Here is a 20,263-nt window from a genome sequence, read left to right on the forward strand (position 1 = left end):
ACACCTGAACTCTTCGGTTAATGCCTCCAATCTGAAGGTGTGACACTGCATGACATGAACTTTTCAAGCTAGCCTATCTTGGGAGTTGAAATCCCCTTCTTCCCTAAAAGTGGCCGCATGAACAGCGCAGCAAGAGAAGTCAGAGTAGGTTTTTTCTTGTATTTTTGCCCAGACCTTAGCACATAAAGGGGGATCATTGGGAAGAAGTAAGGCTGTGACCAACAGACTTTTTTCACTTTGGGTCCTTTTGCTCTGCTCTATTTTGTAGTTCAGTTTCACATGAGTCCTTTGAGCTCTACAGTGTAGAAGTTTCTTTCAATCACCCCTAGGAATTGAGGGGGTGTGTGTATGAAACTTACTATGAGATTAAGAGAGATGATCAATATAAAGTGCTTATCATGTAACTAAACTCCTCTGGTGCTAGTTTTACTGTTATTATGATTGCTGACGTCATCATTAGTTTCATGTTTCAGTCTTGCTTCCCCTTTTAACCCAACTCCATTTTATTCTGACTCTCGACCTCTTACTCTCAAAGCCCACCTGTTCAGGCTGAGCCTTCTCCTTTCTGAACCACCCAGTTCTTCCTGTCTTTCGGCAAGGTTGTACTTGCCCGGCTTCAGCTCACCTGTCTGGCTCCATGACCAGGATAGAGCTGGGCTTGTGCATGTTCAACTTCTACCTTCTCTGGACCCACAAGCTACACCCTAATTATTCCCATCGGGTGTCATTTTTTATTCTCATGAGATAAAAGAACGACTCAATTTTTTTTATGCTCTGTATTGCAGAAATTAAGCAAACCTCAGCAAACTATCAGCAAATAACCAAAAGGAAGAAAAATAAAAGTGCTAACCTCAAGTTAAAACCTCTTCAAGCTCCACTGGGCTTTAGATTGCTAAATCTAAACTTTGTTTCAGGAACACTCTGAGGTTAATCAGAATGTTAATTCTTGCAATTTCAGAGCCAAATCGAAAAATGGGGGGAGATCTTTGCGAGAAAGGCTAGAAAAAATCGGTTTGAATTTACCCGCGGGCAGACGCAAAGCAGCAAATGTCACCTTACTCACCTCCCTGGTGGAAGGTAAGCAAGATGTGTGGCCATTTCATGAAGTGGCAGAGTTTAACTGTTGGCTGAAAGCTGACATTTTACATGTTTCATGATTAACTGGAAATCATTGCAATTGTTGTGCCCTTATGAATTGGATGTCAAGCGTTTGCTTGAAAAGTTCAAAGGTCTTTTTACTTAGAGGGAGCGGCAATTGTCCAGAGGCCAAGGGATATGTGCAAGGGTCCCTGAGCTCTGGAGAGTGCTCAGATCTGGCCTCCAAGCTAGTGCAGGTGCCTCCAGGTGCAGGACATGGTACCTGAGACAACCTCTATACAAACTCAAGAATAACTCTGTAACCAGAAATCCCTTCTATACCCCTTTTCCTTCCCAAATTTTACCTCTGAATTGTCAGTAGTAGTAAACACACTGTTGATTTGTGAGATTATTGTTGTATTAATGATCTCTGATGGTTATTTTAAAACTCATGTCACTTCCAGGGCCCCTATCTCCCGCTGATTACCTGGGACTTATTGAAATAGAGCTTCATAAGACCAGTGACCTAGGAGAAATACGGGTTGGGGATGAGGGGAATGGGAGGGGGAAGTTAGGAAACATGGAGGGGAGTCATGAATGATCTTCAGTTGTAAATTTAAAGGCCCATACTTTCAACAAGCACATTCTAATTTGCTCATCATTTTGGGATTGGAGATGATATTTATGTATGTAATAAACAGTATCTTCTCCAGAGTCTAGAACAAGTGGGTCTGCATTTGAATTTCTGGGTTGTGGAAGGCACAGGAAATACAGCCAGAAAAGCCTAATAGAGGAAGTTGTAGAATTTTCTCTAGAGTCTAACATGTAGGTTTTGGGTTTTTTTTCTATTTTTATGGATATGATATTATGACACTCCTCCAGGGAGTTAGTTTTTGGAGCAGGGGATCTTAGAATATTTAGGCAGCAACCATAAAGTCATCACATTGACAGGCATTGCACTTTGCCATCTTTCAGGCAAAGTTGCCTGGCCCAAACACCCTCTAGAAGCAGAGGTGACCAAATTTCCAGACCACACTTATTAGTGGTTGCCCCTCAGCCTGGAGTTTTTACTTTTTGCCCTTTAGCGTATTGCTAAAATCATAATCTTCATTTTGAAAAGCAGTCAAGGTAATTTCAGCCCAAGACAGGGATTTGGGTGTAAAAGGAAAAGAACTGGAAAACCCACTGAAATGCCAGTATTCCGTTGGCAGTTTTCAGCGTTATGAGTTGTAAGCCGGAAGTATTTGGTTACTATGCTAATGGTGATTAAAAGTAGTCATGCTCCTTACAAATAATGTGGCTATGGGATAATTCAGCATATCTCTTTTTTATGTTAAGATCTTCCCTTGAACCCCTAAGGCTGTGTTTTTAAAGGGTAATAATGCTTTATTCAAAAGGGGTTTCCACATAAACTGAGGAGTCTCTCAGCTGTCCAGGTTTTCTATAGCTGCTGTGTCATCTTAGTGCAGTAGAAAGTCCTTAACTAGGAGAATGATGGCAGGAACCTCTGAAGAGGAGAAACCTGAAACCTAACTAGCAGGAAACTGACAAGGAGAATAAATATTTAATTGCTGGATAGACACTGATCCATATATGATTTACATATTCTTTAATATATGTGGACATAGGAACACAGGGATCTGTATTTGTATATATTAGTTATTATAGGAAGATACAAAAGCTAGGAAGACTTAAATTTTATTTAAAGCAGGAGTTAACATGTTAGATGCTTAAAAAGGGGACAGGGGGCAGATCTGGCTTGAATGTTCAGTTCACTGTGTATCTAGGTGCAGTTGCAAGGTGGCTCCTGAAAGTGGCCCACCTTTCCCTTAGGGCTGGGGTGTGGGAGACCCAAAACTATTCAGGGGATGCCTAGCTAGGATTTGACTGGAAGCATGAGCAGGGAGAGGCCGGAAGGAGCAGCAGGAACAAAGTTTGTTCCATCAACTTTAATCATGGCCTGAGAACCATGTTCATCCCACCTTTGCTACTGCCCACAAGAGTTGACCTGTTTTGTGAACAATAACAATAGACCAGGGAACACCTCCTGGTCTTGGGATGGTCTTGGGTGCTGATTATTTCCTCTGCGGCTGTCTTTTCAGGAGAAGCTGTTCATTTAGCTCGGGATTTTGGGTATATTTGCGAAACAGAGTTTCCCGCCAAAGCTGTTTCTGAATATTTGAACCGGCAGCACACGGATCCCAGTGACCTGCACTCCCGGAAGAATATGCTGCTAGCCACCAAGTGAGTGTCCTAAACTTATCCCTACTCCCAACCTGCGCAGCCACCACTTTTGGGAGGAGGTGGTGGGAGCTCCCAGCTTAGTGGCGAAAGCCCATGGGTTGCTGGTAGGGAGCCCTCCCAGCTCCGTCCCCCTGCGCGTGCCCACCCCTCAGCTGTGTGTTTGTGTCAGTCTTCTCTGTTTCCTAGATTCTGAGAAGGATGGCTTTATTAATTGGAATCCAGGCTTTTTAACAATTCACATCCGCAGCCCTGGAGGTGACAGGCAGACCTTTTCGGGGTGGGGCCTTATTCCAGTTCTTTCCTGCATCCCTGGATGCTTGTTTCTGCCCAGGTTGCACATCCTCCTGTCCTCCCCACACAGCCGCGTGTGCTCGCTCAGGGTGCCTATATGTCACCCACGTGTACCCATCTCTACCCGCAGCTCTAATTACTCTCTTTCCAATGTTGCTGTTTGGCATCTTCCACAGACGTAGAATTTACTACAACTCCAGAGGGGAAACTAGTAAATCTCTGGCTAAATTTAGGTCTAGAGCTCATTTGAACTTTTACAGTGGGTTTTCTATTTATTTGATTTACTCCTGTCTTTGGCTTCGATGTCATATTGCTGGTGTTTTATGGCCGGCTCAGGCCTTCAGTGGGCGGCGCTGCGTGCACCCGCACGTTTCTCTCGCAGGCGCGGCCCAAGCAGCGGCGCTCATTTATTTAGTGCTCCAGGACGCGGTTTGTTCCGTTGACAGCGTAATTTAAAGAAATATATGGAAGGCTGAAAAATCATTTGCTCAAATTTGTCCAGATGTTTTTGAGACGTGATTGGAATTTGATTGCCCCTTTCCGCAGGGTCAAAAAATATTAATGTCCCAGAACTTTAATTGCTTACAGACCCCAGTTTGGGCTTTGAAGATTTAAAATGTTTGACTCTAAGCATTTGTTCTCCGCAGTTCAGAATTTCCTTTTTGGCACTTTGGTAATGAGTACAAACTTCAGGAAAGCCTTTAACCATCCCTTCCAACGATCAAAACCTGGCACCCACCTCTTTTTAGAAGGTTTTCCTTGATGTACTAACTAGCAGTATAATAGATCTTTGTCAGTAAATTGCCCTCCCACCCCTTGCCCTTGGTGGCTAGTGGCAGGGGAACTGTTGGTGCTTTATAAAAGAGTAAAGGTACTTTGGGGAAAAAATAAAGCCAAACTGGATAAATTAGATAACAGGATTCCACAAACAACTCTGTGGTTTCCCTGAGGAGTGCTTGTGGCTTCTCTTAGGCCAACATTTCTTAACCTGAGGTGAGCATCGGAATCGTCTGGGGAGCATTTCCAAGATAATTATTCGTGGACCTAGCCCCGGGCTCCGAGGGTGAGGGTGGAGGCCTGGATGTGTTTGTTTGAACCCCACAGGTGATTCTGAGGCACCTCTGACTTAAGAAACTGCCCTATTTAGGTCAAAACTGTTATCTGTTTCTTCCTGGTTGGGATGATGTATGCCTGCATTTTGAACAGAGAAACCAGTGAGAGCATGCCTGGTAGTGTCTTCTACCCATCAGTCTTAAAACCAAAAACCTTTTCTGGCTGTTGCAGGTGGGGGAGGAGGTGTTTTCCATCTCCTTTGGCTGTTACTTCTCCTGGGAGTAATCCCCTTGGAATAGGTGCCCCAGAGTCACTCACATGAGCCTCCAGGCATTGACCCTATTCATCTGTTGGCTAGGCCAGGTGCCACCAAGTGTCAGACCATCCCAGGAAGGCCTGGGATTGGAGTTCTGTAGTTTTTCTTTTCTCACCATCCTGGGGACCAGGTGGAGGCAGGCTGACAGAAGCCTGTCAGTCCGTGAAAGGCTATGACCTTTAGGATACCATGCCTCTGACCACGGCGAAGCAAGCCTTTGGGCCTTCAGGGCTAAAATCCTTTTGTCCATCTCCAATATTAAAAATTTCTCAAGTAAGTTCAGTCCGTAGTTAGGCATGCAAGATTTCTAAGGCTGGGAGATTTGGGTGCCTTGAGGAATTAAAAACCTTCAACAAATAAAATCTCCCCTCCCTGGAGTCTTAACCATCTACCTTTAGGTTTTATTTAAACAATGTGGGACTCCTTTTATATGGACAACAATCCTGTTGTACAAAGATCTTCCGTAGCCTACACTTTAAAAGAAAGGGGAAAAAAGGGGAGATGGTGGTGGTGGGAATATCTCCCTTTTCAAATACTGCAGGTAAACAGCTTTTTGCTTTGAATGGAATCAGCATTCTCTCCTGGAATAAACAGTTGCTTGCCCTGGGCCATGCACAGCTCCAGCAATCTGCTTCTGTGAGAGGGACAGGCTTGTGGCCCAGGGCCCTAAATCTTTCCGGGCTTTCTGAGCCTGATCACCAAGAGGTTGGAAAGGCAGGAAAGAGGAGGGGGAAAGGGCTTTAAAAAGAACTGTCAGGTAAGAGCTAAAAATGACTGAATATTCCAAATCAAATGCTAAAAACCTAGCGATTTTCCCAAAGCGGGGTTTATGCAGTTTCCTGCATAATGAAGGGAGGGGGGAAGGATAGGGGAGGGGGCTGCCAAAAAGGCCAGGCTTTGGGATGGAAGGGGTGCCTCACCTCCCCACCCCCGCTTTCCTTCCAGTCCCAGCTGCTGGAGAAGCCGAGCGCTGGGAGAGGAAACAGAGCGGAATCGCCCACATTAGCCTCGCTCCCCGGCTCTCCGGTGACCGGGCGCCTCTGGGCTTGCGTGAGCGTCTCCTTTCTAATGCCAATGACAATGACACTGAGGGTGGTGTGTGTTTGTTTGTTATTGTGGTTGCTGTTCCTCTCCCGCCCCATTTGCAGGCAACTTTGTAAAGAATTTACGGATCTGCTGGCTCAGGACCGGACTCCGATCGGGAACAGCCGGCCCAGCCCCATCCTGGAGCCGGGGATCCAGAGCTGCCTCACGCACTTCAGCCTCATCACGCACGGCTTCGGCGCCCCGGCCATTTGCGCCGCACTCACGGCCCTGCAGAACTATCTCACCGAGGCGCTCAAAGGCATGGACAAGATGTTCTTGAACAACACCACCACTAACAGGCACACGTCTGGGGAAGGCCCAGGTAGTAAAACTGGCGACAAGGAGGAGAAACACAGGAAATGAAAAATTAAAAAAAAGAAAAATGTTTTAAATACAAAAGGAAAACAGAAACAAATTTTAATTTTAGCTTTAAAAATATTGGATTGGCTTTGGAAGAATTATATTAGGTAGATACACATACAATCAAAATTTTAAAAAACAAAACTAAATAACTTAAAAAACAAAAAACAAAACTGAGGCGTACCACGGAGCAGCAGTATCGGTTCTCAGTGTCTGTTTCAAGATACACTTGGAGACCACCGTCCGGATTTTCCACTTCGGTTCTTTCGAGCTTAGTAATACTGATAATAATAATAATAATAAAAACATGATTTTTTTCCCTTTGGAAAATAAACATAAGACTAAACATGAGAAAACGCTAACTTATTGGAAGAAAATCGGAGAAACCTTGTCGGTGTCAGTGCTTTGAGAGCTGGTTGACTGAGACGCACGAACTTTTTAAATTTTTAATATATTTTTAGGAAACTGGCAGTCCCCGACTTTCCACCTCACCTCACCCCTCTCCCAGCCACCCTTTTCTACGTTGCCCTTCCTCCCTCTGGCTGTCACGGGAATCTTCCGGGATGAAAAGGCGTGTGGTTAGCCCTCAGGGGCGGTGATTGCGGTCCCCTCGATGCCCCCACCCCGCCCCGCGTCCTTAACTCACCGGTGCCCCAGCTCCCGGGCCGTTTGCATAATTAGGGAGGGCGGGCGGGGCGGGAGGCCCTGGGGGACTCAGGCGGTGGCTGCAGCTCTGGGGCCGGCCGGCAGAGCGGAGGCTCCCGCGGCCGAGGAAAATCCGGACCAATTAGTTGATTCAGACTCATCATCAGTTGCTTTCAGAAACCTTACTAGTACCCAGCCTTGCCGGCATCTGCCTACAGAGCATCTTGCATTTGTTATCCTATTTGTGTCATCTACCAATTTTAAGAACAATAGTAAAACCAAAACACAATATGAATACGTTGATTAGTATGTAATTCCTTCGGAGGGGTATGTACCATTTCATTCTCTTCTGTTTTCCAAAGCTTTGCCCGCATGGTTTATGAGCTTCTTCAAAGAGGACTTGGGCTTCCTACACAATCTATAAGGTACAGAGAAAAAAAAAAAATCCGATCCCTTTTTAATCAAAGCCTGTGTGTCAGAATTCTGCAGGTGCACTTCTTTAAAGAAGCTCAAAGGGAATAATTTAGAAAGTGGCCAATGAGAGGTTGAAGCAGCTTTGAGTCTAGTTGTTAACAGATACCTCAACTCGGAATTCCGGAGGAGTGGGGAGCTGCTAAGTGAATTTTAGGGGCGAGGAGTAAGGGTTCTTGGAGCCCAATATTTTAACATTATTGACTTGCCTTTAAAATGGATTCCATTTCCTTGGGCTCTTTGGCAATTTCGGGAAAAGCAGCAGCTTTGCAAGTGGTTGAGTGGTCCTGGGAAGAAGGGTGGTGCAAGCTCCTGTGTTTCAGCAGCAATTACTTTCTTACAAGATGCTTTATAAATGCGGCCTCCCCCCACACACCAGACATGCACTTGTTTTGACAATAATGGTAAAATAATGCAAAGTGAAAGATGTACTTCGGCTTTGACTGTTACCGTCTGGATACACTGGGGCTATTCCCAGTGGATAAAGTCTCATGCACTTAATATCTCACTTCTGGCAGCCCAGCTCCTTTCTTGGGCTTCACCTGAGCATTATCATGAAATAAGATCTGAAATCCATTGTTCCCACCATCCCCAAAGCAGTGGGAAATCCCCAGGGGTATAAGTGGGTGAGATAGATCTCTAAAATAGAGTGTGAATGAACGCATCTCTTTCAACAAAGTAGGCATTAGGACCTTTGCAGCATCTCTTGAAGATAAAGCTCCAGAGGTCTATTCTGCAGGATTTACAGTTAGGACCCACTGGGACTTAGGCCGGCGCCCCTGGGGCCTTGGCCTGGGGAGGGGGAAGGTTGAAGGGTGGGACTTAGGAACCTCCGGAAAGTTTTGCGCTGACATGTTTATGGGGGAGGGAGTTAGGGACCTGGTTTCAGGTCACCAGGAGGGCCCAAGCAACGGTTGATGTCAGACCCCAGCCCATCCACTGTCAGCTCCTTTGAGGACCTCTGGATGTGCAGGGCCCACCCATAGATGAGTTAATAAGAGTACAAAGGCAGGGAGGTAGACTTCGTAGAGTGTGGATGCTCCATCTCTTCCTAGCTTAGAAGCCTGCGCCTTTGTCCGAGGGCCTGGCCGCTTGCATAAGACATATTCTGATTGCCAAAGGCAGAAAGGAGAAATCGCACTGAAAACCATCGTCTCCTTTCCTTGCAGGGCAACGCGCCCCACGCGTGTGACGTGCGAGAGACGCGATGGATGCGCCTTGCTCTTACTGTGCAGGTCCCGAGAGCGTGGGGGCCACTCGCGCCCAGTCGTATTGAGGACATAGAATCAGCAGCTGGAGGGGCCGCGGGCCGCGCGGGCCCTTCCCGCTCTCGGTCTCACCCTAAGGGCTAAGGCGACCGAGAAAGCCCGGTGCTCCAGTAGGTAATGGGGCGGCGCCCCGCGGGCTGCAGGCTAGAGGGGTCTCAGTGCTGCCCAAGCCCCTAACTGCCAGCGGCCGCCCGGGGCGCCTGCTCCCCGAGGGCGAGTGGCCTAGAAATGTCCAGGGGATCGGAAGCTTCCCCCGCCTTTGCCAGGATGAAAACTCCACCCTCAGGCTCCTAAAGGCGGGTCGTGGGTAGGAATTGTCTTACTGGGCTGCGCAGCCTCCTTCGTCGCCCTCCGCCCTTCTCCGTGAGCGTTCCTCCCGCCCGGGCTGAACAGAACCCTTGGCATCCCTTCCCTGCCACCCCCCCATCCCACCCCCAACACACGTGGATAGAGCCCACTGCCCCGTTTCCCTCCCTCATTTCTCCTTTCATGTATGACCCCCGCCCCCTTGCTTTGGTTAGTCCTGCTACGTTTATCTGATAATTGAGTTATTAAAAGATTTGGTTTCCTTGGGCCCATAAATCAATAAACAGTGGGATTAACGCAAGAGTTTGCCTTTTAAGTCAAGGGAAACGTTTAAAACAAGTCCCTTTGAGCCTTGTTTTCAAACTAAACAGGTGAGTCGCAGCTCTCCCCTGCACCCCTGCCCTCTTAAGACACTGTATCCAAACCTCTTAAGTGCCCGGTCCCAAAGAGCTAAAGGTAGGAAGAGTCAGGACATGGCAGCGCTGCCTTCACACTTTCCACTCTGTAAGTTCCTTTGGAGGTTCTAAAGGTCTTCTGACCGTCCTCTGTCCAATCCTGCCTCCTCTCATATGTATGGTGGCTCTCCTGGGAGAAAGAGAAAAGAAGGGCTGTTTTGGGTAGAGGATTTCATCATCCAAGTGATCATTAACTTCTCTCCCAAACTGGGAAGGTAACTTTCTCCCTCGCAGTTAGCTTGCATTTTCTTTTCCCTCTCTGGCACCGCATCCTTAGCTTTCTCCACTTTCAAAGTTTCAAAGACATGACTGTTTTATTTTCTTTGGCCAAGGAAACCACTTTCTCTCAAGCAATTATTTTAGATCCTATGAAAACTTTGTTCGAATGGAAAACCTGAAACCCCCAACTTATCTACACGCTGTTCCTCCGGTACAAAGCCTTACCTAAAAGGGCAACTCATTCCTACTTAGCGTGTTTATAGACAACTTGTCATCACATCTGATATTCTGTATGCATAATACATTATGTGGAAAGGAAATAACCTTAAACCATCTGATGTTGCCTCAAGAGCCCAAACAGTGTTTCCCCTCCTGTGCCGATGTATGTTAAATTATAGGGTTAAAAAAAATAACAAAATTCGTTTTGTTTTCTTTTAAAAAGTAGAATGAACACTATTCTTGAAACGCCAAAATCGACTCCTCTGTTGAGTTGGTCTCTCACTCACTAACATTGTTTTTGACACACAATCGAGAAATATCAATCTATTGACTCTTCAGGAGAAGAGCTCTGGAGGGTATCCATGTTAAGTTTGTATATATTTATTTATGCTTAATTTAATGGGAATGTGTAAATATGGCGAGCAAGTAGTTTGGGATTATTTATCTGTGAATCTATACCTCTGTGAATGGGTGGTTAAAAAAAAAAAAACCGCTTGACCTTAGGTAGAATCCTCTCTGAATTTTTCTGTTCTTTATAGACAAGCTGTTATGGTTATGGGTAGAAATTGGTTTATTGTCCAGTGTTGATCTGATTTACATAAATAAAAAGATTGTTGTGTTTTTGTTGTGTTTTCATCTTCAGTTTCTTGAACATATTGTTTAATTTTACAGACAGAAAGAGTATAGCCAAGGAGGTTTCCTATTTGTCCCCCACTCCATCATATAAACATAGGCAGTGTTTTCCTTACAATAAATACAATAAATTTTGCTTCTCAGAAAAATGGACACTTTTGTTTTCACTAGAAGGTGTTTTTGACTTTTTAAGCTTCCAAATTGACACGATTATCTCCTATTCCTCACCAAATTTGCAATAAAAGTTCATGTTAGTTGCATCTCTTGGCTTATTTTGCCCTTTTAAAAAATGAGGTTGTCAAATTATTTACTTCCTGGATAACTGAAAGACTCTGTGTCCCAGGCAATATAAATTTCTTGGGTCCAAGTCAAAGAAGGTGCTCCCCTCTTGTTGCTAGTGAGATGGCATTCTGGCATGATATTCTTCGAAGGAGATGGTGCAAGAGAGTAGCCCACCAGACCAGGGCTCCTGTGCTTTACACCTTGGGATCTGGAGGAGTTAACTGGCTCATTTCAGGACTGAACCCCACCCTGACCTCACCAGCAGTGCAAGGCCCTCCGTAAACAAATGAGGAAAAGCTCCCTTGACCAAAGGAGGAAACAGGGTTCCTACCTTAGACTCAGAGGATGCCCAGAGAAACCAGAGCATTTCTCGTTTGGGTTAATGGGCTGCAGTGATCAAACATCTTCTCAATCTGTATTTCATCCCAAGGCTTGGTGTCTTCCCTGAGGCTAAGAAAGTAAATTTGTCCAAGCTGTTGCACACTTTGGACCAGTCACTGTTTCTCTCTGGACCTCAGGGTCTTTATCTGTAAAGTTCCTTTCCAACACTGTCTAGGTTTAATTATAAAAAGCAGGAACAGCAACATGTATATATATTTAAGGATAACTAGCAAAGTTAAATCTAGATAACTGGTAAACCCAGATTAGGAGAGTGCTTCGCATATAGTTGGTACTCAGGTAATTAATAATATGCCTTCTATATCAATTTTCTGTTTTTCAGGTGACTCATTCCCACTTGGACTTCCCTATAGGGAAAGACAGAAGGGACAATGGAATCTGCTTTCTGTGAGATTTTCCACTTCTTGGCTTCCTTACTAATTAAAAAAAGGGGGATCATCATGGCTAGAACTATAAATTCCTGAATCAAGAAAGAGAAGGAAAGCAGAAGGAAAAAAAAACAGAAGTGTGATTAAGAGGGCCTGCAATGCATTTATCTAGAAAGAAAATAGGTATATGCCTTTGTCTCTGGCTCAAATGTATTGAGTTTCCTTTTCTTTTGCTTTTCTGGCCAGCGAAGGGTTGGTTACCACTGGGATTACACAAAGGCGGTGATGAATAATTTCCATATCCTACCGCAAACTTACCTACTGAAGGGTTAACACCAGCTCTGGAGAAACAGACCGACCATCTATTACCATACGTAAACTCCAAGTCATCTTCTCTTCCCACCTCCATAAGACAGTCACCTTTACTAGGCAAAACTCAAAGTCCTGAGGGGCCTGAATGTGTGGAAAGAACTGGAGGAAAGGGAAGGAAAGAGGTAGGTAGCCAAAGTGCCTTGCCTAACAAAAATGGCCCTGGGCTGCTAGTTACAGCTCCTCCGCGTGCTTTTGTTACTGCCTTGACCAGGCCGCGGAAATAGTAAGGAAAGAAGGGAAACTGGAACCGCTAGGCCCGTGGACCCTGATCACCGGCCCTGCGGGGGTCCTGGGTGACCTTGAAGTAAGTGTCTTTGCCGCCCCAGCCTGCCTGGAGGCATCCAGCCCGGGTGCGAGGCTTCCAGCGCCCCAGAAGTCAGCCTGCTCGCCGGCCCGCATCAAAGGCTTACGGGCCCATTAAAAATAATGCTAGGAGGAAGAAGAACCGATTATTTTTTTTTATGCGGCCACGTTCTTTTTCTTCATTTGCAAACAAACGTCCCATGGGGGTCCTTCCCCACGGACCCCAGGCACCAGAGCTTAAAGCTACCACGGATGGGACGTGTAATCTTCTTGGGGGCGCTCATGACTCCCAACGAAGGCTGCCTTCCACGCCTGGACTTCGAAGGCGGTTACCTGTCATGTCGAAGCCTCAGAAATTAAACGTGCGGCTCACAAGTCCATTCATTTTAGCTTCCCATTAATCTATTTATAAGTGAGCCAGCGCTGGCTCTATATAAATACAGTCCTATAAAATTGAAAGCCTTCCCATAAATCTTCTACGTTGTTTATTTACATCTATTCCCTCGTCCTCCAACAAGCCTCGTTTCAGCTTGGGGAAGACACTTCGCCATGGAGTGGGATCTCCCCGCCCCAGCTTCCAGGCAGGAATCCTAGGCTCCTTGGAAAGGAATTGCGCGGGGGCAGAACACAGAGGGAGAAAATTCATTTTTCCTTCTTGACTTTGTTTCCCTGAGTCTGTCCCAAACTCACGTTCTCCATATTTCCCATCACAAGCTCCACATTGATTTATACTGTCATAAACAGCATTCTCGCGACTATAACTTCTCTTATAGCTTGGGGTGAGCTCCTTTTTTACTTCCCTGGCAGCCACTACTTTTAAATCAGGCCTCATAAATAATCTCAGCGCTTCCAGAGGAGGAGGTCAGTCAGTCGTCTCCCCGGGACCACTTTCTAGACTCGGGTCCCTCCGTGCCCCTCCCCGAGGTCACAGGCCGGCGCTCTCCCACCGCCTTTACCCCACATTTCCAGGACGCAGCAGCGGACACCAACGCGGAAACTGTGAGCCCGCGCTCCCATATGCTCACCCCGGGCCCAGTCAGCGTGTGCACGTACGGCGCGTGCGCCGCCGCTGCCCAAGTTGAGCGCAAGCACGCGGCGCCGCGGCCCGTGTCTAGGCACGCTCTCCCAGTGCCAGGGCCGAGCGTCAACGAGCACGCACGCGCGGACGCCTACGCACGCGCACGCGCGCACGCACGCACGCGCCGCGGCCCTTCCCCCAGCGGGCGTATCTGGTGGCCCAACCAACTACTGCCCGGGGCGCAGTCGGCCCGTCAGGCTTTCTGCTGCGCACTGTTGGGTCAAGTTCGTGAACGGCCGCAGTGTTGGCAACCCTTTTTTCTTTTTTCAGACTATTTATGCTGAGTTTGAGGGAGTCGTTTTGTCACGCAAGTTCAACACATTTTAGGCTAGTTCCAAACTAGCAAGGACAGGTCGCGATTTCTGGCCTTCTTGTTCGGAACCTATTTGTTCCTGCCCACCGTGCTGCTTTTCGCTTTTTCTCTTCTCTCAGAAGGGCTTGCTGCCTTCTGGAGCTGACTTGAGCGAGAGGCGTCCAGACCCAAATAGGGATCACACTTGCTGCCAGGAGAAGCCTCTGCATAAAAATGCTCTTTAAAATTTTTAAAAAGCCGCATAATAGCCAATGGACTTGGCAAAGCGTGACTTGCTCGGGCCACACGGAGGGCCGCCTTGGCAGTCATCTGTGACTGGACCACCAGTTAAAGTCGGAAACGTGCCTGTTCGAGGACGTATTTGCAAACGTTTAAAGGATGTGGCTGTCAGATGTCATTAGCCCACAAGTTTTACTCGAAAGAGGGCACGACCATGGCGTGTATGCGTAGAATATTCTGGGGAGGTCAGAGTCTGCCCTCTGTAACAGTCACATGTCCCTTCCTGTACAGACTTTTATCAAATGACTGGAGAAAAGAAGCCGGCACAGGAGCAGTGGGGTACGGGGGTGTGAAAAGAGTGCATGCAAGACTTCGGGGGAAAAACTCGGACCGAGATCAGACACTACATAAAATGAGGTGGAGGATCGGATCGAGTCAACCCAATGCGTTCTAGCACTGCCAGTGTGAACCATCAGGTTCTGAAGGCTAGAACCTGGCGTGCAGAAGTGCCAGTTGAGGCCAGGCAGCTTGGAAAAACCTGGTGAGCCAGAAGGGCTAGTGGCTGTTCAGGTGGGCAAAGTGAGTGCGCCTATAATCCGAGTGTCGAAAGAAATAGGATTCTAGACAGCTTCTACACAGCAGTGGATTTTACTGCTAAACTGACCACCCATGTAGGGTTGGGCGGGAGGGGAGAGAGGTTGAACAGAATGACTGAGAAAATGCCAGTCAATATGAAGAAAACAAGTGTAAAACCAAATCTTGGTGCTCCACTAGCCAACTCCTCTTTACCGCCCCTGTGTCAAAAGGTGGTAGTGCTAATTTTGAGAACAAAATATCAATCTTGGACCAGTTTGAAGTTTCTGTATACGTTATCTTCATTGATAAATAATTCTGCTAGAAACGATGTGTGAGACCTGGGGAGGGAGGGTTGTAGTTACACACACACACACCCCTACTGCCCCATACACACAACATCACAATATGGAAACACACACACACACACACCCCTACTGCCCCATACACACAACATCACAATATGGAAACACACACACACACACACCCCTACTGCCCCATACACACAACATCACTATATGGAAACACACACACACCCCTACTGCCCCATACACACAACATCACAATATGGAAAGTTAAGGAACCCAGAAAAGGTTTTTTTTTTGGTGGTTTTTGTTTGCTTTTGGTTTTTAGGTTTTAGGGACTTTCAAGAGACTTCTTTTGGCCGGAGATTCCTAAAGATAGGAAACTACCAAGATTTGAGGCAGAAGCACAGTTGACTCTGGTTTGGGTTGTTTTCACACATTTTCCCTTTTGCTGTTTTTAGGGAGAGAGGAGAGCACAGGCCTGAGCCATATCAACAAAATAGACCTACTGAATGATTTCATTTGCTTTTATGTGCAATCTAAATATTCTTTTCTTCTTCAAAGATAAGGGCCATTTCAGACAATAGGGTCAAATAATCCAAAGAGGGATCAAGTTGATCTGAGTCCCTGTGACCTTTACCCTTCCTTTAATTCTCAATAGTGAACATCTGTGTTTGGTGGCCAGTGTCTGAAAGTAATAAAGACAATTAGAGCATTTTATTTTTTCTTGAGGGAGAGGGGTTTGGGTGTTGGCGTAGAGAGTTAAAAACTTTGCTCATGATACTGCTCTAGGGATGAAACTAGGGAAGCAGCGGTCACTTGGCCTTGCTGCTTTGTAGGCCCTGAGGAGTTCAGTGTAGTAATGGTGTACACTGAAGCTATGCTACTGCTGCTAAGTCACTTCAGTCATGTCCGACTCTATGCGACCCCATAGACGGAAGCCCACCAGGCTCCCCCATCCCTGGGATTCTCCAGGCAAGAACACTGGAGTGGGTTGCCATTTCCTTCTCCAATGTGTGAAAGTGAAAAGTGAAAGTGAAGTCGTTCAGTCGTGTCCGACCCTTAGCGACCCCACAGACTACAGCCAACCAGGCTCCTCCATCCATGGGATTTTCTAGGCAATAGTACTGGAGTGGCTTGCCATTGCCTTCTCCGACACTGAAGCTATACGTAGTTCATATTGCTCCTTTCTTGACATGGCTGGGGGCAGTCTTTTCTTACAGTCCCATCATTTGTCACCTATGCACCAGAAGAAGACAATGTCCACCTCTCTCTCCCAAGCCATGCTCTGAGTTTGCTTCCAGGACTGACGACGGTTAATGAGTTAATGAGGTTCCTAAATACGTCCTCACTTGACCCCCTACTCTTGTGAAGGCCCTTCTCTCTCTTGCGCCTAAGAACAAACTAAATCCAAGCCCTACCCAAACGAATTGACAAAACACCAACACCCACCACATGTTAATCAGTTTATTGAAAAGTATCTCAGCTTTTACTGCATAAAACTTCAAAGTCCACCCATCTTGAGGCCATTTGAAAGGGGCTCAAGTTCTGAAAGAATAAGATATTCCAGAGATGACCAATTAGAGAAAGTTATCTCCAGAACAAATGTCTAGTGAAATCACACATTTTCTCAGTTCATGGTGTCCTCGTGGCAGTCTGCTGTGGGTTTTCGTGATCCAAAGCTTGCTTCTTATAAAGGACAAATAGCTGATTTCGAATGAGAAAAACCTATTACTAACGCATGCATAAAACTACATAACACTTTAAGACTCTTGGGTGAAGTTAAAGTTGAAAAGTGATAAACTACACAAAAACACACACACACACGCAGATATGAAAGCTCAGTTGAAGTGAAACTTTTTTCCTAAGGGAGTTCTTTGGAAAAGTCCTATTTTTAATATTCTAAAATTGGTACAAGAGGGTACGTCTAAGAATCAGAGCATGTAGACACTGAACGCCTTCTCTGCAAGTCCTCACTCTAACATGTACACAGGAGCATGCATCTTCAGTGGAATCATTCTGCATTTAATCTCATATGTGCCCAGGCACACACAGAAGACTGTTTTCATTCATCATTTCTCCTTGATGTTAAACATGTGTTGGGGATTTTGGAACTCAGACTTCTCCAGATCATATTTGTGACTTTGTTCTCACACATGCAGTTTAGAAACCTACAAGGTGATAACTAGGTTATTCTTCCTCTCTCTCTCCCCTTTTTTTTTGCTCTTAATAACTCTCTGTCCTTCTTCCTTTCCTCTCCCCCACTGGTTCCCCCTCCCCAGCATTCTGTCAAGCAATAGGCTGTAAAATAGTTATCCAGACCAGCAGCCAGGCAAGTGCCGTTTGAGAGTAATTTCTGCCCCAAGCGTTTAGCCCAGGGCAAAGCAAGCGTGCTCTCTAACTGATCAACCTGGATATTTCATTATTCATTAATTTACTGTTTAACCAAATCCCACTCATTATCAGAGGCAACGCTTGGCAGAGCCCAGCGAACAGTAGCAGTTGGTGTCAGGCGTGGAGAATTGGCCCATTTGATCCTGGGCTGTTTTATTATTCAACACCACTGACTGGGAAAAAGGTCCATGAATAATAAAGAGCCAAAGCGTGTTTGAACTGAGAAGCATGACACAGCCTTACAAAACAGCAGTTAGAAAATTAAAGGCAAGGTGGCCCAGACTTTGCATTTTTTATCTTGGCTGTGGGCACAGACATTTATATCCCTACATTGTTTTCAATGATTTTTTTTTTTTCTAAGTCCTGAAGACAGAGGCATTTGTTTCAGTCAGTCTCACCCTTTCAAAACAGACCATTGAAGAACTCAGGAGCAAACTCACACAGCAAGAAACAAACATGCCTCCAGATGGGAACTTGAAAACATAATTTCTAACCTCATAATCAGTTAGGTCCTTTGTGGCCCTTCTCAGCTATAGGGAAGAGGTGGGTGATTTTAATTCTTCTTTGGACCTGCCATCATTCATACCCTGGGTTGGTTTAATAAGATAATTCGTGATGCTGATCAAATGCATGTTGAGTTTCCTTTCTGTCCAATTGGTTTCTTGACAAGATTTTGGCTCTATAAGCACCTGGCCACAAAAGTACATATAGCAAGGGTTTTAGAGATCCTGTAGGTAATATCTAAAACCTCATTAATATGAGAGAAAGGTCTATGAAATATATGGATGTGAAGGGGAAGTTTATGTTCCCCAGGAACACCTTTTTTGAGTTTACACAGGCAAGGGAGGTCATGAATTCTTTCTAGCTCTGTGAGATTTGTAAATGCACAGTTGTATTGAATATACTTGTTGGATTCGCTGGTGGTGGGTCTGAAAGTATGACTTTATTTTTTATTTATTTTTAATTTTTATTGGAGCATATCACTGTCTTCAGAACTGACCCGTCCTGTCACTCAACTCATGCATCTTTTTTATCCATTGCATTATAGTCCCTGAGTAAGTATGATGAGACAGAAAAGAGTAATGATAACGGTACTTCTTGTATGTTGCCTTATACTGCCCGAATAGACTACTTTCCACAGGGAAATAAAGCACATGAGCTGTGACTCTTTCATTTAGATGAACAAAAGCTGTATAGGAAGCAGTTTCTAAGGACCAATGAAGTCCATATGGGCTGCTTGTACTCATAAAAGTAATATAGATATCATCTCCAGGATTCTTCAGAACTTGGTCAGGGTAGAACTGTCTTGGTATTAAGATACTTAAGTGAAAAACCTGTCCACTTAAGTATAAACCTGTCCACATAAAAGAACCTGTCCAAATGTGGGGGTGGTGAGATCAAACCTCAAATGATTTTTAATGTCAAAATCTGTAAACAAAGTTTGAAAGTACTAGGGGAGACTTGGCTTTTCCTTACCTCAGGGTATTCTCTTGCCTGACTTGGATGCATTTGGAAACTATTGTTAATATGTTAAATTTAAAGAAGGACAGAATGTTAACATGTTAATGTTCCTTTTAACATCACCAGCCTGACCACTTCATTTTACAGATGCTTAGAGAATGGCTTGTTCAGTTTCATGCATGTAGCTCCTGGCAGAACTGCCATTAGAACTTTAGTTCCAAAGTGCCCTTTCCTCTACAGAAGTTCTTAGGACTTTGGTTTTTAGTTTAGATAATAGCATCAAATTGTTTTTCTACATATCTTTCAGTAGTTTTGAAGAAGAGGCCTTAACAAATTTCTGATCCCATAGAACTGAAGTACAGTATTTTAAAAGTAGATCCCTTACAACAGATACTCTTCTGGCATCACAATTTTTCATATTAGTTTCAAAAAGAGGGTGAAATTTGTTCCTGCAACTTAGTAGTTGGGATTGGAGGATCAGGATCATCAGATAAAGAACTCCCTAGTTTTCCCCTCCTAACGTGGTAGACCAGGTTGCTCACTTATTTTAAATAAGAGTATGTTTCTGTTGTTATTTAGTTGTTAAGCTGTGTCTGACTCTTTTGTGACTCCATGGACTGTAGCCTGCCAGGCTTCTCTATCCATAGGATTCTCCAGGCAAGAATACTGGATTGGGTAGCCATTTCCTTCTCCAGGGGATCTTCCTGACCCAGGGACTGAACCTACATCTCCTGAATTGTCTGGAGGATTCTTTACCTGTGAGCCAGTAAGTTAACATAATTCAGTATGAATGTGATTGAAGCTCATGACAGAGAAACATGATGCCTTGCTAAAACAGCTTTTGGTTTCAATCCCTGTTGATGTACTCTAGATGGTGAGCCAGTGAGTAAGATGGTAAATAGAACGAGTGTTTATGCCTGCATACACATGCTCGATTCTGTCCAGCTCTGTGACCCCATGGACTGTAGCCCACCAGACTCTGTGCATGAAATTTTCCAGGCAAGAATACTGGAGTGGGTTGTCATTTCCTTCTCTAGGGGATCTTCCTGACCCAGGGATCAAACCAAAGTCTCTTGCATCTCCCGCTTTGGCAGGCAGACTCTTTACCATCTGAGCTACCAGCAAAGCCCGTGTGTTTATAGATTGTTCCAATTTCCTTTACTCTGGCTTCACCTCAAGCTAGGACATAGTATATTTTTCAGGTAATAATGAATTTGAAGTTTATATCTGGATATCTTAATATGGTACACCTCATCAACATTTCCTTCTAAATCAAAGTATCCTTTATATAGCTAAAATAGTTATAACATTTGCATTTTACCTTCTGAAGTATTTTCATTGACTTAAGTAACATCATTTGATTCTTGCAACAAATTTGAGATGTAAAATGGGTGCAAAGGCACTTCTCTTGATTCTACCAGGTGAGAAACCTAGGCTCAGATTGAGACTGAAGATCTCCTTACAGGTAATCAGAGAACAGATAAGATCCATGCTCTTTCCATTATTCCATACTACCATACTTAATGTGATGATGTATCTGCAGGAACCACAGA

General features: G+C 45.1%; 1 protein-coding gene across 9 annotated transcripts in view; it reads left to right on the top strand.

Moving 5' to 3' along the window:
• The window catches only part of TFAP2B (transcription factor AP-2 beta), a 31,692-nt gene extending 18,332 nt beyond the window's left edge, over positions 1-13,360 (top strand). For 2 of the 9 annotated variants that reach the window (XM_055406602.2, XM_055406599.2), the window contains 4 exons: positions 959-1,077; positions 3,180-3,321; positions 6,130-6,389; positions 11,647-13,360. In XM_055406602.2, coding sequence (XP_055262577.1) covers positions 959-1,077; positions 3,180-3,321; positions 6,130-6,389; positions 11,647-11,744 — 619 coding nt within the window. In that variant the 3' untranslated portion in view covers positions 11,745-13,360. Of the gene's footprint in view, positions 1-958; positions 1,078-3,179; positions 3,322-6,129; positions 9,550-11,646 lie in introns of those variants that run through there. The other 7 variants (XM_055406606.2, XM_055406601.2, XM_088831039.1 and 4 more) reach the window with 5 other exon arrangements.
• The last annotated feature ends 6,903 nt before the right edge of the window (positions 13,361-20,263 follow it).

The sequence above is a fragment of the Moschus berezovskii genome, chromosome 23 (genome assembly GCF_049115385.1).
Source record: "Moschus berezovskii isolate FMDL1 chromosome 23, NW_MosBer_1.0, whole genome shotgun sequence".
Lineage (NCBI taxonomy): Eukaryota > Metazoa > Chordata > Mammalia > Artiodactyla > Moschidae > Moschus > Moschus berezovskii.